Genomic DNA, 16,198 nt, shown 5'->3' with positions numbered 1-16,198 from the left:
TGATATTAATATTATATTTTAAACTATATGTTTAAACTATGTGTGTGTGTGCGCTAGTTTCATTGTAATAATATCATAATATTTATAATGTATTATAATGTTATAATAATATTATAATAATATCGTAATTAATAATATCTATCTTTGCTATTATTATTATTTTTTCTAATTATTGATTATAAGCAAACATATTCGAAGTATGTTTTCGTAACGCTGCAGTACGATTTAGAGTTTCGTGTCCTTTTCGAATTAGCGGTGATTCGGTAGTAATTATCTTGAAAGCATGGTGGGAAGTCTTGAATTTTCGATTAGCATCGCCACTTGCCAACCTCTCCGAGTTGAATACTCATTCTATTGTTATCGAGCTTGATTCAGTATTTGCTTCATCAACGAATGTTACATTAGGATCAATTTGCTTCATGGAGTTTACTGCCGAAGAACTTTGTAATAAAAGCGATGAATTTGTCTTTGAAATATTTTTATTATTAATAGAGTACGGTCTAACGCGTGTTCTTCGCCGTTCTCTGTCGAAATCAAAATTTATTGGCACCTGATCATGCGATATTTTAGTTTGATTTATATTTGGATATCTAACATAATAATTATTAACATCCGGATTTATGCGCTGATAGCCATGACTGTTTTTATATTGTTGATATTTTTCCATTTCGTTTTGATTTTCTACATGAAAAGGCGACAACAGCGTATCATTATGACTCAATGACTCGAAATTAGCATTTGTGTGATTTATGTCGCGATTATTCCAGACAAATCCAGCAACTTCCATACTGTCCATAGAAGAAGCCATTTGCTGTTCACTTATATTGTTCGCCGGTGACTCGAGGAAACTCTCGATTGATTGCCTGTGCGTATTCAGGGAGTCGAAAACTCGGCGGAATATCCGCTGATAAATTTGCTTCTCGTGCTTGGGAAAAGTATTATTCAAACGTGTCGCTTGATCCGCTACGAAATGCGATGATATCGAATGATTCGGAGCGAAGTGCGCGACGTTGATCGGCGGATGATCCACCGGCACCACGTGAATCAAATGCTTTTGACCCCGTTGATCTCTTCCCAGGATCAACTTGGGTGCCAATTGATTCGCTTCTTCCGCGACTTTTTCCACGGGTCGAGGTCGATGTCCCATATTCCTGAATCGGTGCTTCTGCTCGAGCGACTTGTCGGTGCTCGTATTCCCCTGAATGTGATTCTTTTCTTGCGAGATTGAGTCCCGTTCCGTCAACCGCCAGAGATCCTGCGATCGATGATGTTGTTGGGAAAAACTGTTCTCGAGATTAGGTAGAGAATTTTCCGAGTCGTTGTCGTGCTGCATTCTGGTGATCGAGATTGAACCCCGTTCTCCCTGGGGTGTTGCGTAAATATAGGAATTGGGCCAGAAGCTCGTGCGGAAGTGATCGTTCGTTTGTGAGATTATAGTCAGCTGGAAATCATGTCGCGATGGGTCGGAAACTGACGGCCGCTTGATCCTCCGCAGGATCCACTTGAATAAGGGATTTCCCTGTGTCGCGCACGGTTCGCAATCGACGCATCCGTCCTCGCATAGCATCCAATGGCCATTGAACAGACGATGGACCTTGCCGCGTGACAGAACGATATTCGCGTCGTCGCTCGAATACGTCGCAGTGATCGGACCACCGTAGAAGGAAGCATCCAACGGACGTTTGTGGATCGCCTTGATATCGAACGGCAACGGAATGACCGACTCGAGGATAATCTCACGGAGCACGAACTCTTGAGATGGTGCGAGATACCACGGACGTGACGGTATCGCGGGATTGTATCGCTGCTGTTGCTCCGCGTATCTGAAGAGATCGCCATGAGTCCGAGTAAACAGAAGAAGCTGAAAGGGATGCAGATTACATTTTCGTCGAATATTTACTCGGCATGTATTTATAGTATAGTACACTAAAGCATGTTCGAACTAGACTGTAATTTTCGAGACTGCCCTCAGGCCTATAGTGCGGATATAAAATTATTGTTGGATGCATTGTAAATACACGTATCGGAGCAATCGGAAAACAATTTGTGAATTGCAATCGGACCACGTGGAGATATGTAAGTAGATTATTCGCTGAATTTTTCAATCCGACCGATATGTCAATAAACTCTGCGACGCCAATTATAAGAAGATTTAAAATTAAAAGTCGGAATTAATTCTGTCGTGAACCGAGATAGAAACATCAAGCTTTTCAAGCGATATGACAGATTTAATACCATCGGGGATATAAAGGTATTTTAAAATTGATCGTTCGCACTCACCGTCATCACCGCGTAGCTCCCCTTTAACGTATACATCATTTCGTAGCCGCGATCGCCACTGTACTGACCGTACGCAGAAAAATCGCGAAAGAAGACAGAAAGAGGCTGTCTCTCACCTGACGGATGAGTAAATCATACGGACGCCGTAACACCGCCGTGCTATCGAATGTCGAGGCGTCCGACTAGATATCGGCCAGAATGCTGACATTACTCACAGCTAAACATTCGCCCGGTGATCAAACAACGTAACTCAAATACCACCACTGTCGGCTTTATCACGGGTAATTCGAGAACGCAGCTATACAGATGTGCCACTACTGAATCATTCATACTTGAAACGTTACTCAAGCTTCTCCAGATTTTCGTAAATATCGATAATATGTATGATGGAATTTAAAGGAGAAGATAATTTTTTAGATATATGATTTCTTCTGAGAGATTTTGAAATTATTAATGTTAACATTAATATTATAATGTTAATAACATTAATATTAATATAATATAATAATTAACTGAATTATTTGAGGAGCATTTTCATAAAATAGACTGTACAAAATTGAAAAATCTTTTAAATTATGGGAATTAGGCAAAACTAAAAAGATAAATAAAGGTATAATTTTATTGGTTTTCAAGTTTTCAATCTCAGACAAACATGACTTATTCGTATTATCTCTAATTCATGTATAATCCGGTTTGAAAATATGGAAATTTTAATTCATCCCCTGGCTTTACGGTACAGGAGAATTCATCATCGTCGCGGAATGGATATGCGAGCGATATAAATACACGATCGAGCTGACGTCGATTGTATCTGTCCAACGGAAACGCTCGAGAATATCATATCCGGGGACTCGATAAAATATATACGGTTCGATGTAATCTGTGAGCGCAGCTAGCCTGATTCTCTATTTCACGTTTTGGTCTACCGGCCACGTGCAGTCAGATAAACCGAACTTGTTTGTAGAGAAATGACGCGCGGTGAATTATTGTTTCATTAACGCGTCATATCCATGATGTTTGATTAATGGTAGGAATGATTGAAAAATATTAGACCGCAAATTGCGTTGTAATAAAATTTTTTATGATTTATATGATACTTTTCGAGCATATAACATAAATGTTATTAAGGAAGATACTTTTTTCTAATAATGTAATGCAATATACATAAAAATTTAAAATCATTATATATGTACAGTAATCCCAAGATACATTGAAATTAATGATTACAATATGAAAAGTGACTGCGTGATTAATTTCTTAAAATATAATAGAAGAGAATAATAATATTTAATTATTATTAAGCGTATCATTTTATTCATAATAAAGATTAATAATGGAGTAATTTCTTATGAAGGCTTTTTTAATAATATGTTCTATAATACAAATACCTCCCAAAGGGGTACGCTACCTGTCGGGAATATTCGTGGCGCCAACTATGAATACAGAGACAAAACCTATTTTCCTCAATCTATTGGATAAGGGATGAATATAGGAACAAAAGGCAATTAATTTTTAAAATTGACAATTTCAACATCTCTCACAATAACCATATTTGTATTTGAGAAAAATATAATTATGTTCTTCTTATAATTCCTGACAAATTAATTATTTATATAGAAAAATGGCTGCGGAAACACCCACAGTGGCTAACGTTGTCAGCCTGCAAATTTCTCTTCCTCAAATGCTCGATCTTGCTCTCGGAACGCCAGAGGTAAACACTGAGACGACAGATCATGCATGCGACAGATAAAAAAATTGACAGAGTCATTGATTTCAGGTCGGCGTGGTTAATTTTAACATTCTTCATAATTTCCTTCACATCTTGTTGCAACAGATAAATTTACAGACTACCAAAGTGGAATATCGTGGCGAAAATGCGAATCGTATTAAAGTGAGAAAATTAATATAATGAATAATTGAATAAAAAAAGTTGGAAAAAAATTCTTTTTTTTTCTTATGTACATATTGACGTAAAGATTCTTATAGGCGATGGTTCCATCCTTGAAGTTGGGACCTGCTCTTTACCTTCAGGAGTATAATATTACCGATAGTACTGGTAAAATATCAGAACGAATTCGAGAAGATATAGACGTTAAAATATTTACAGAAGGTACAAACCTTTGGCTTCTCGCGTTTCATAATATCATACATTTATTTAATCTGTAATCTATGCTATTATATATATAATAAAGCATATGTAATGTGATCCAGATATTCAACCACTTACAGAGGAAGATTTAAAATTAACGAAAGGAATAACGCAACAAATAAGTCCTGGAAAGGAAAGTGATCCTCAGACGGTCATATTTGTGGAACCTGTTGTAAATGGTTCTCCTCCTACAGCATTAGCGTTCAAGGAACTTGAACAATCTGTACATAGAAGAAATTAATTTTGAAATATATATTGTTACGTAGATAGTAATAGAATTGAAAGACATCATTAAATTAATAAATCAACAATAGGTGAAACAATTACAACAACAGTATCAAGCTCTGGAAGATTTATCTACGACTCCAGAAATAGTTGAACGTTTAAAGGGCAGAAACGGAGATCCTATCGCGGATATATGGCAATTTATTAACATCAATAAGAGATTAGACGCGAGCGAACAAGGTATCGAGAAGGTATACTACTTGTTAAATTACTACTCGTAAAATTTTCCCAGACAATATTTACGCTAATATTTTTATGAAAGAACATAAAGAAGAGTAATAATAATTTAAAATATTATTATAGCTCACAACAATGGTACAAGATGTGATTAAAGGCGATATAGGTGTATTTACAACAGCAGATATGTCGTTGATTAACACAAGATTGGATGAACTCGAAGAAAAAGTTGCAAAAATGGAGCAAAAGCTCACCAGTTTACAAACAATTGCTAATATTGTATTCGAAGATGCATCACCAACTACTGATTATGTGGCAGTAAAACCTATCATAGCAGCAGAAGCTGCAGAAACCACAGCAGCAGCAGCAGCAGCAGCAGCAGCAGAAATCGCAGTCGATGAAGATACTGTACCATCTCCTGAAAAGGAAGAAACAGCAGAGGAAATTCCTAAACCAGTTCATGAAACAGTCGAAAAGCTTGCTACTCAATTGACAGCTCGAAGTAACAAATGTGCAACAATTTTATTTATTTTAGCATTAAAAACATTATTATTTGATTGAAAAATTTTTAATACAGTAACTATATTTGTAGTTTTTGAAATGTGTATCCAAAGTAATTTACTAACTGTCTAAATAATATAACAGAAATACGCCAAGATGTTGCAACATTGAAAGTGAATGTAGTCGAGATGCAGCGGGAATTACAAGATCTCAATGAAAAAATTGCACGTGCGTCTATTAATGATTCTTTCATTTATAATCTCATTAATTTTATTTTATTATTTATATATTATTCTTGAAACTGTATAAAAATTATATAAAAAGCGAAATTATCACGAAAATAGTTATTGATGCGTCAGCGATGTGAGAAAAATCTGTTATTGCAGAAGTCGCTAAAGATAAAGAGAAGATAGTTGAAGTGAGTGATGCTGCAAACTTGGAACAATGCTTGGAAGCTGTGAAAAATGTAGAGACGACACATAACAAAGTCATGAACGATATTATCGAACGCGTGATTACATTGGAGAAAGAAACTGAGAATTTGTCAGAAAAAGTGAACGTTTTGCAAGCAATGGATAAAACAGGTGACATCAATGAACTCGTTACAAAAATACAAGGAATAGAAGCGGATGTGGAAAGAATCGGAGAAACAATAGACAGACTGTTCGATGATAAAGAGGAAAAGGAAATTCACATTAAAGTACGCGCGTAATTTCTAGTAAAAAAATAATTAAAATATTATTCACTTTTTATATTAAACAGCAATTAACTCTACATTAATTTGTATTTTCTTTGCTTCCTTGTATTTGATATAATTTATTCGAATGACTATATTTACGACGAATAATTTTATGCGGATAGACATTGCTGGAACAAATAGAACTTTTAAAAACTGTCAAAGCAGACAAAGAAGATCTCGAAGATGCTTTGGCTGATAAAGCGGATACTCAAGCAGTTAACAGAAAAGTATAAAAGAGTATCATAAATCCATTAAATCTCATCTCTGATACAGATTAAAATATCACGAAAATTGCTGTAGGTATCACACGATCAATTCGATGCTGCTTGTGACGATCTTTCGCGTGGTCTCGAAGAGGCGATTGATAAATTGACTAAGCAAGAATCGATTTGGCAACAAGCGCTTGACGAAGTGCAAAATGAAATTGCAGGCAAAGTGGATAAAATAGAGATGACGCCGTTGAAGGACTTTATGAATAAGAAATTGAAGTCTCTTCAAGAAAAGTTGAAAATTATGGCCGAAGCGAGGCGTGAGATCGAAGCGGCTGGAACGAAAAAACTGCTCAGGTGAATATTTCACGCTCGCAGGTAAGATTTTAACTCATCCACAATGTCGATCTTCTTTGTTGTTTAGGGATGTTCAGTGTATATCGTGCGACAAGGACGTCGTGATGAAAACAGAAGAAGTCGGCAGATTTCGTGCCGAACCATTGCCTTGTACCATCAGTATGAAACCTTATCTCACATACCAGTTGGACCAAGTTAGGAAGCAGCAGAGAAAATTGCCTCACAGCAGAAATATGATCCAATTTGAGACTGCAATGCGGGAGGAGATCAAGAAAATAAAACCGAAAGAAGAAATGCTCGCAAAGTCTCCCAGGTAAGTAATATCATTTCGTTCGATCTTGGAATTTCGAAAAAATATTACATGTCATATCGGAAAACAAATAATATATCATAAAGTAATAAATAAATAAATGTATATATATATATATATATATATATATATATATATTTATATTTATATTTATATTATAATTTAAAAATAATATTAAGAAAGATATATATATATATATATATTTTCCTAAACTAACTTTTTATAAATTTACTTTTCATTATAACTGTGTAAACTTAATAAATCTCAAAGCTTTTATGTAGCGTATTATGATAGCTTAAATTTGATAAGTTTAATATATTTAGAGATCATCTCTGCAATCGATATTGTGGCGGAAGCCACACGATCGTGACTCCTCAACAAAAAGTTATGCGGGTAGAACATTTCTTGACCCAATGGGGGCCGCAAACGATACAATTAACAGATGGTTTGATAAAAGGGAAAGACGGTAAGATGTATCGTAGCCGGTTATTGCCGGATAAACTGGATGTCTGCGGACCAACTTGCTGGGAGAGTCAAATTAGCGAGGAAACTCGATCCTCAGTAAGTTTTAATAGGAAATCTCATCATAAGCAAGTATCTATTTCACATATGAAATTTATCGATCCATCCTTATAGATTTCTCAGGAACATGCTTCGACATCGTTTCGTAAATCTTCGCCGATTCAACGAAACAACACTGGAAATGGTTAGCGAATAATATGATATTTTGCATTCAAAGAATCAATCATTATTTGACAGGAAAAAGCTGCCGTATAATTAAATCAAATCAAATATGTTAAAAATGTATTTATATAATTATTACAATTATTATTGTTATGCGACATGTGTAATAATTATTAAATTGCATAGTACATTTTTTATATTCTTTTCTGTTATAAATTATAGAAAGACGTAACGCAAGGAAATCATCGAAGGAACCGAGGATAATCGAACTGGCGGAGAAACCGGTATGCCATACTTATTTTAATTACTGAAGATATCGAAATATATAAGCTCTCCTTATACATTTATACCATGATTACATTTACGTTGGCACAGATTGTAGAAGCGAGCCAAATGACACCGCCACAAAAGAATGTTAATGAACGCCTGTTATTTATCCCAGTTGGATCTCAGGATGAGATCGCGCTATACGAAACTAACAACGTGATAGAGGGAAAATAAATTAAATGACAAAATATATTTTTAGAACAAGGAAAATTTATATAATTGACATAAAAATCTAATTTAATACTTTTAGATTCTTTTAAAATAATATAGATTATAATTTTGTAAAATTTCCCATAAATTTTTTTATTCCCTCATGTAAAAAGATTATTTTTTTTAGAATCATGTAAGAGTGCGAAACAATAGAAATTCTAGTAGAAACAATTGACATATGATACCAAATTGGAGTTATTAAACGGTTTTATTATTAAGAGAAATTTCTAGAGTATACAAGATTATCTAATGAAGGATTTGTGGGACGTTCGTGGTTTGCTGGAACAAAAATATTAATTCGTATTTTACGAATGCATATACTCTGCGAGATTAGAATTGCACATTGCCGTCCGAGATTCGTTTACGTTAAATGGCGTAAACAACGCTCAAGGTATTCATTGGACTCACTCCGCATTGCTCGATCTTAACACTATATACCCTACAAACGATACTATATACTAGTGTTTTTTTTATAATAATAATATATATATATTTTTTATATACTATATGTATACGATAGATCTAAGAGCTACTTCATACAAATTTCAAGGTACAGGAAGTATCTACAAGTTAGTGTCTACCATATAATTTACGTACTACCTCTCGACAAGTAGTATTAATCTACGTTTATGGAATCTCTAGAATTACAATATCATAGAATTACAGCTCTATGATCTTGCGATTAAATCAACGGCATACAGAAACCTCATCGTTATCATCATATCCAATGCAATAAATATAATATGAAACAAATATATGGATTATATAGTTTCAATGTGTTAATTGCAGGACTATGGGGACAATATAATGTCTTAAACGTTAACATGGATATGCATTATCGATTACAGTTAATAATACTGGCAGCTTAAAATACATACGAATTACACTCAACCTAATCGGACGCAAAAGTAGAGAGTGCCTCGTGCATAATTCATATATATTTCAATTAAATTTAAAATATTGTTTTAATCAGGAAACTAATATTATTATTAGTTCTATCAAAATTATTAAATGATTGAAAGAGACTATTCAGCACGATGCTGGCACTCGCTACCGATCGTCGTACACATTCCCTACGTCACTATTTAATATTAAGCAAAATTCTTGTTTTCGCGATAGCTAACATAAATTCGTTCACAACCACATTGCGAATCGAATTCCTAATCCAAAAAATTATTGTGACCCCACGGACGTCTCTCATCATCGCGCCTCACCGACGCGTCGTTGCTGGCTACGTAAATACAATAGCAAATTTAATTATTTATTATCGTTGTCGCGCACGCCCGCGCGACACGGACAAGAAAAATTAAGTAACAGATCACAGGTGAAACTAGGCTATCTCTGTAACAAATTAATATCACATGAAAAAATATGTATCGGTTGCATTCTATCGCAAAGCCTTCCCGCGATTGTGTCGCTAGGGACTGTCGGACGGATGACTCGGATGACGAGCCACCGATGATTCAGATTGGCTGACTTCAATCATCTCTCACCTCTCTATTCTCGTCGTGTTCATTATCGTCATTCGCGTCTCTTAGAAAAGCGCATTATCACCCTCGACTCGTGATTTTTTTTTATGAGATTACACAGAACCTTCGCCAAAACAGCGATTGTATCACCCAATACTCATGACGCCGATTTAATTTACTATTGTAAATTACTTACGCTCGCTTATTGCGATCTAAACCTAATTAATTACTTATCAATGACGACGGACAACTAAACCCTGACTAAATGATTACGATTAGAAGTAAAGTTTGGCATTTTCTTCGCGCTCGCTGCGCGTCTGTCCAGCTTTTATATCTTCATTCCTTCGAATAGATATTAGGATTATCTTTATTGTGGCTTCCAGCTCACGCCATTTCTGGCCATTTACACTTTCGTTACATCTCTCATTAAACCTAAATACGTACATTATCTCCCACGCTCCCTTTCTTATTTAAATTACCATTTCGTAAGCAGCTTTCTGATCCCATCTAAGTAGTTTCTTTTATAGAATCCGCGTAATCGCGAACTCGAGGAACAACCTTTGTAATAAGTTGGCAAAATTAGCCGGATAAGGCGTTCTCGCGTATACTTTTTCGCATTGTCGATCCTGAATTCATTATCTCTCGTGAATCTTATTGCGCCAAATTTGTATCTTCGATAATATCGCCTTTCGAGACATTCCGTTACTTTTGATCATTCAGATAACAATCGTTTGCCTTTACGTCGTGCCGCGATGCATGAGTCTTATGAGGTAGGTTTGCGCGATGTTCTCAAGGAAGACGAAGCATATTCACCCATCTTCATGTTTTTGAAATCGAATAATATATATCGTCCCTATCAATTCTAATTCTATTGCAAAACGGAAGCTTGCACTCGAGCATAGACATGCGGAATTAAATCATTATCGAAAAGACGATGTCATAACGTCATGAAAAATTTTTTTTATTCGGAGCGAACTTGAGATTCTTCATGCATATTTCAACACCGATTTCTCTCTTTGTAAATTGCACGAACCCGGACGCCTGATCGATCGTACTGTGTACCGTTAAGTAGCTTCTCTCAGTCACTGTTTATACTTTTGTACTGTATTCGTACTTTCCCCTGTAACATTTTATGACGGAGTGGTATCTCCCGTCGATGCCATTATTGTCCATTATCTCTGACGCTCTTCGTGCGGAATTCGATTCGTTCAACCGAAATACGAATTGATACGGAGAATCTCAGAGGAAGTCACGTATCATTCGTCGACAATTCGAAAGACTTTTTTGTCGCACGGAAAAATAATATTTTCCGACATTCCGTTTACTGTATCAAGCTCGTTCATTGCCAAATCGCGCGCTTCGGCGAGAAAAAAGCAGATTATCAAAAAAGGTACAGCACCTTAAATGGCGCTACGATAGATGCGCTACAAAAGCTGAACTATGACTGGATGCAAGAGACACATGTGTTCGGCACCGCGTATCGGAAGACGATTTACGCTGAAATGACGGACCATTTCCGGTATATTCTCGAACGGTTTGCTGAATTGTCCCAGGATGTAAGCGTTTAATTCCTCATTCTTCTGGATTCTCATGTGCATGAAACCGCGGGCACTCCTGAAAAAATAAAAAAAAAATAATTATGTTGATCATCAAAGAAAAGTTCACTAATCAATATAAAAATGTTAATTAACACTTACTTCAAAGACAGAGAATAATCCTGTTTGGTTGATTCGCTATTTCTCACCAAATAGCTTCCTTCTTGATGAACTCGCAAGAGACTTTCCGCCTCGATGCGCGTGATGGAGCCGTGATACCATCTAGATAACAAATTTTCAATAAGTCAAGTATTGTTCTAATAAGTTAATTTGCTCGACGAGATTTTGCAGTTTCGAAAACACTCCGTAAGAAGTATCTCCTTGAAATTTAAAGATGAAATACGAGGCACGCGAGGAAGGATGAGAGCGCGTGGAAGGACTTAGGATAAGATTTTGATATCGTTAACGAGCTGGAGGCATTATTATTAACGAGATAATATTATCGTGTTTCGAAAAATTGTGATAAAAATAACTGACTAGTCTCGATATATTTACCCTTGTCTCTCCAAAGGAAGTTCCACATCTACCAGATCGGCCGATATTCGAGCTGTACTGATCTCCAGTGGTAAACCGAGGCTCAAGCCACCAGGTTTCTTCGGTGCCAATAAACCACCACATGGAATTCCGCTTGTCCCCGCTGCATTTCCACCGGCGTCCAGATTCAGAGTCATCTTTGGGCGCGACAGACCGCCGCCTGAAATGAGTCATCCGACAGTCAGACGCATCGTGCTCCCACCAGTAAATACCGATGATGTACAGGGATGTATAGAATTGCCAGCAATCTTTCTCTCTCTCTCTTTATCTTTCTCTTACGGTAGGGTCCCTTAATAATTGCTACAAATCAGAACTTAGATACGCCGAATAACGGGCAGATTAAGCTGCGTCATCCATGGAAAATTGTTATGGAGTTGTTGACATAGTTTTATTTCTCTTATCTACCCTTGCCTAAGTTGGTGTGATTGAGATCAGAAATTAATACAATGCGATACTGATATTTAACACCAAATAATAATTGATATCCGATAAATAATGTAATAGACGATAAATATTTTTAATACTGTGAAAATAATATTGTGGCATATTGTAAATTAATACTAGAATTAAATAGAACAATAATGATTTAACGTAATATATTTTGAGAAAGTCAATATTAAAAATTGCTGTTCCCAAAATAATTTTTACGCATATTATTTGAAAATGATGAGCTACTCTGTCATAAAGTGTTTATTCTAATTCAATTTTTTACAGTCGTGTACTTTTTCCTGTTAGAATATTAATGCGCCGAGAGCTCTTCGTAGACAATAATGATCAATGAAGGACACTTCGCAAGAAAACGCCCCTGAATACAGCGGTATAGGGCGCTAATTTCATTTGTTGGCGCAATCTCTTAGCGGTTGACTTCTCGGACGCGGTACATGATGCAGGTACAATAAAATTGCTCTGACAGGTGTAACGTCGAGTTAGCCTCTTTTGCTGCTTAATGTGTCCAGAGGGTCGAAGTGCTCTTGTCTGACGCATATGCAGATATATAGGATATCTCAGTAGAACCGGGTAAATTAAAAGCGAAGCATCTAAAGTTACGGAATTATTTGACATTGAACAATTTCAACAAGCTACGAAAAAACAAAAATATAATTTTAATTCACAATTCTATTTTTATGAACATTTTATTCAAATTTTATAATTACATGTTATAATATATTTATATAATATAAGAAATTAAATGCATCTGACAAGTAATTATTTCTGACAAACTTTTATTTAAGAAAAAGACAATTTCTTAAAAATTTCTCATATAACTTGCGATAGAGAAGCTGTTTGCTTCTGAAACATCCTGTACACGCACATCAAATTACGGCGAAAGGAAGGCTCACAAGACCGTGGCTATCTCTCACGCGCCATTTCTATTCAATTCCTCTTTGCGAAACACAGGTTTCGGGAATGGTTAAACATTAACAGCGGCGAACTGCTAGCGTTACTCGACGAGATTGCGTGCGTCTGTATTATTAAATTCAATCTGGCGATCGGCCGAGCAGATTTATGTTTCCCTCCTTTTCCCTGGGACGGCAGTGTAAACGGTCCTTCCTCTCATCTTCTTTGTCTTTGCCAAAATCTTTCTCCCGCCCGTTCTTCGTATATCACCCAACCCACAGGTTTATCTCTCGTCCTGACACTCGTATCCTTATTCTCTTCCTCAGACTGTTTTAATATCCGTCTCTGACGGAGATGTGTCTCAATCAATTTCTTCGTGGATTTTCCGACTGTCGCGCATTCCCACGGGAAATGGGGAGACGTCGAGACGTGTCTCTATACTGGATCGTAGACACGAGTCGAGTAAACTCCTCCGCCGTGATCATCATATATGAATTCGTAGCAACGCTTGTTTGCATTAAGACCTTGCTCATTCCCTTGTGTGAGCTTTGGAGAGGGATGTTTTGAAGCGTCGTGCAGGGAAAGCAGAGCGGTGGTTGTGCGAGCGGCGATAGAGAGTCGGAGAAGAGAAATAGCGTGCGGACCCGAAAGAAGGCGAAAAATATTCCTTCGACAGGAGACACGCAAGAGGCGTCACCGCAGACACATCTCCGGGGAAATTCGTGGTCACGAACGAAGCTCTGAACTGAAGGGGACGAGGGACGCACGGGAAATCTCTGGCTTTCGTCGCGAAACGCGCGTCGTAGCGTCACGGAACTTTTAATTTCCCACAAAAATCAGGACATATTGACGACACGTTCCGCCGGATGTCGAAGAGTCGGGACGGTTCTTGAGACTCCGGGAAGTCGAGCAATCCCCGCACCAGCGATTCGTATTTATTGCCGGGCAAAGGAGATGGAGGGTGGAACCCGCCCGTAGAGATTTACGACACCGGTGAATTTACGGCCTCGGGGAGCCGACGTGTCAAATGCGTCTGGAAAAGAGTCAATGGCGATTCCATTGAGTGGCAAGACGCTATTAAATAGAAGATGACACCTTATGATGGAGCAACCTGTCGTTGATACGAACGATGTGACTTTTACGAGGAGAAGTTTGTAAATTTTAAAAGAGCGAAAAGAGATTTATTGGAAAAGACACGTATTGGAAGTGAACGGAGTGAAATGGACGAATCGTGAAAATCAATCACGTTACAATTCGCGACGCCTTCATTTTATAAACGCAGAAATATTCGCGTCGAAATTCTGAAACTTTCAGAAACTCTCGCGCATGAATTGACCGTAGATGGAGGAGATCTCGAGAGTTGCCGAGTCACGATGATTTCGCAATCTTGAAGGCTCGCTACGTCTCTAGCTTATATCGCATCGTTACGGGGCAGCTCCGTTCTCCCCCAAAGAAATTTCGCAATGGTGCCGAAATTCCCGAACAACAGATGTGAGATGCCGTTGTCTGGATAGGCTTCGAAGATATCCGCCGACAGATGTTGCAGTTACACGCCCTTGAGCTCTTCTATCCCTCCGTCGACAGGCCCTTATCGACGCGGTGGCAAACACTTCGAACCTGCTCGGAATGGTTGATACATCCGCGATCCTCATGAAATATGAAGTACAATAGACGCATATCAGACGTTTCCATTGGACGATTTCGTACAATTTGTCCGAGGATTATCGACATTTCGGTCTACGCTACTGGCCCCATAACATTCATTATTTATGAAACTTGCTCCAATACATTCATTTTTTATCTACTAGTACTAAGAAACAAGTTGTTAACCAAGTTAGCTAGTTAACAATGGATGATTTCATATGTTTATGATACTAAAATCGTTCACCAAGTATTTAATACTAATTATTTTATATTATTATTTCAATGATATTTAATTTATTACACAATTAAAATAATTAAATTTTTAATTATATATATATAAATTAAACTCGCAAGAATAAATGATTTAATATTATCGTAAATGATTTAATTTAATCACTGTTTCGTCGAGCTTAATTATTAAGTATCGTTGTAATGTGCTAGTAGAAAATCCTAGATATGGTCAGACAAATATCAGTTTTCATCGTAATGGCATTTTGGATCGGTACCAAATGGATAAGAGAGAGCACAGACAGTCGTGCTGCTATGGTGATATGAAGCAAACAGTACGTGGCTAGATTTTTTAAGAATTCAGGATAAAACTGCGTTTACTTCGTCGTCGGGACTCCGTCTTCGTATGAAGTTTAATGTACCTTACAAGCGTTGTCGCCTATATTCATGACAAAATACTTTCGCGGACTGAGAATTTAAAAACAGAATACACAGGGATATATATGCAACTTGCAAGCTTTTTTAAGATTCACGAGCTGTAAAAACTCGTCGAGAACAGAGATGGCTCTTAAAAACTTATTTTCGTAAAAAGCAGGAAAATTAGAGTTTGTTGAATTTCTACAACGTTTTAATCTTGCTTCGTTAGCAAGCACAGTATGCTGCAATTGAAATAATTTGCAATTATTTAATTTTGCATAATTACGTAAATGAAATAATAATACGTATAATTCAAGCATACAGTGTCCCTCCATTCTTGTTTAACGAACTATAAAAATTCTAATTACGTCGTTATGTCCACAAGACTAATTCGAATCTATTTTTCTGGAACTTGATAATATAACAGCTTTAAAGCAACATCTTTAAACGCAACCACTCGCGTAATAATTTGGCTAACTACCAAGTGACCGCGTATACGATGTTGACTAAACCGTACGTGATTTGTGTCTATGAAGAGGTACATATAACGAAATTGCGGATTCTTCCATGCTGAGGACAAAGTAAACAGGACAGTTTACGACGAAATTTGGGGCGATGGCAAATTATCGAATGGAAAAATGCAATGGCGGAATCATAAATATCTGCTTTACAACTCACATGCATTATTTACATATAAATGAAGTTTATTCTGATATCAAATGTATTTTACAATAACTATAGAAAA

General features: G+C 36.8%; 3 protein-coding genes across 4 annotated transcripts in view; 1 reads left to right on the top strand and 2 right to left on the bottom strand.

The window, feature by feature from the left end:
* Positions 1–212: 212 nt before the first annotated feature.
* Positions 213–2,468, bottom strand: LOC105248822. The gene is made up of 2 exons (XM_011253828.3): positions 2,281–2,468; positions 213–1,861 (listed from the first exon to the last, which is right to left on the bottom strand). The coding sequence occupies exons 1-2, from the start codon at positions 2,317–2,319 to the stop codon at positions 347–349; spliced, it is 1,554 nt and encodes a 517-aa protein (XP_011252130.2). The 5' UTR covers positions 2,320–2,468; the 3' UTR covers positions 213–346.
* Positions 2,440–8,253, top strand: LOC105248821 (uveal autoantigen with coiled-coil domains and ankyrin repeats). The gene is made up of 16 exons (XM_020026744.2): positions 2,440–2,561; positions 3,898–3,991; positions 4,058–4,171; positions 4,267–4,390; positions 4,492–4,652; positions 4,744–4,905; positions 5,018–5,393; positions 5,537–5,620; positions 5,779–6,092; positions 6,254–6,358; positions 6,432–6,697; positions 6,765–7,010; positions 7,331–7,568; positions 7,644–7,713; positions 7,914–7,975; positions 8,067–8,253. Exons 2-16 carry the CDS (start codon positions 3,902–3,904, stop codon positions 8,190–8,192), a joined length of 2,538 nt encoding a protein of 845 aa, XP_019882303.2. The 5' UTR covers positions 2,440–2,561; positions 3,898–3,901; the 3' UTR covers positions 8,193–8,253.
* A 1,783-nt stretch (positions 8,254–10,036) lies between these two features.
* LOC105248820 (nucleolar and coiled-body phosphoprotein 1) overlaps positions 10,037–16,198 on the bottom strand; it is a 118,122-nt gene continuing 111,960 nt past the window's right edge. For both annotated transcript variants that reach the window (XM_011253826.3, XM_020026746.2), the window contains 3 exons: positions 11,788–11,986; positions 11,395–11,514; positions 10,037–11,311 (listed from right to left, as the gene is read on the bottom strand). In XM_011253826.3, coding sequence (XP_011252128.3) covers positions 11,122–11,311; positions 11,395–11,514; positions 11,788–11,986 — 509 coding nt within the window. In that variant the 3' untranslated portion in view covers positions 10,037–11,121. The remainder of the gene's footprint in view (positions 11,312–11,394; positions 11,515–11,787; positions 11,987–16,198) is intronic.

The sequence above is a fragment of the Camponotus floridanus genome, unplaced genomic scaffold (assembly GCF_003227725.1).
Source record: "Camponotus floridanus strain SB8 unplaced genomic scaffold, Cflo_v7.5 scaffold4, whole genome shotgun sequence".
Taxonomy (NCBI): domain Eukaryota; kingdom Metazoa; phylum Arthropoda; class Insecta; order Hymenoptera; family Formicidae; genus Camponotus; species Camponotus floridanus.
This window is presented reverse-complemented; position numbering and strand designations above follow the sequence as displayed.

What these genes read in the sequence shown, in the direction of transcription:
- LOC105248822 (XM_011253828.3), bottom strand. Translation starts at nt 2,319, where the DNA reads ATGATGTATACGTTAAAGGGGAGCTACGCGGTGATGACG. An exon ending in GGAGCTACGCGGTGATGACG is followed by an intron (nt 1,862 to 2,280) that starts GTGAGTGCGAAC and finishes CATCCCTTTCAG; the next exon opens with CTTCTTCTGTTTACTCGGAC.
- LOC105248821 (XM_020026744.2), top strand. Translation starts at nt 3,902, where the DNA reads ATGGCTGCGGAAACACCCACAGTGGCTAACGTTGTCAGCCTGCAAATT. An exon ending in AAAATGCGAATCGTATTAAA is followed by an intron (nt 4,172 to 4,266) that starts GTGAGAAAATTA and finishes AGATTCTTATAG; the next exon opens with GCGATGGTTCCATCCTTGAA. An exon ending in GCGAACAAGGTATCGAGAAG is followed by an intron (nt 4,906 to 5,017) that starts GTATACTACTTG and finishes ATATTATTATAG; the next exon opens with CTCACAACAATGGTACAAGA.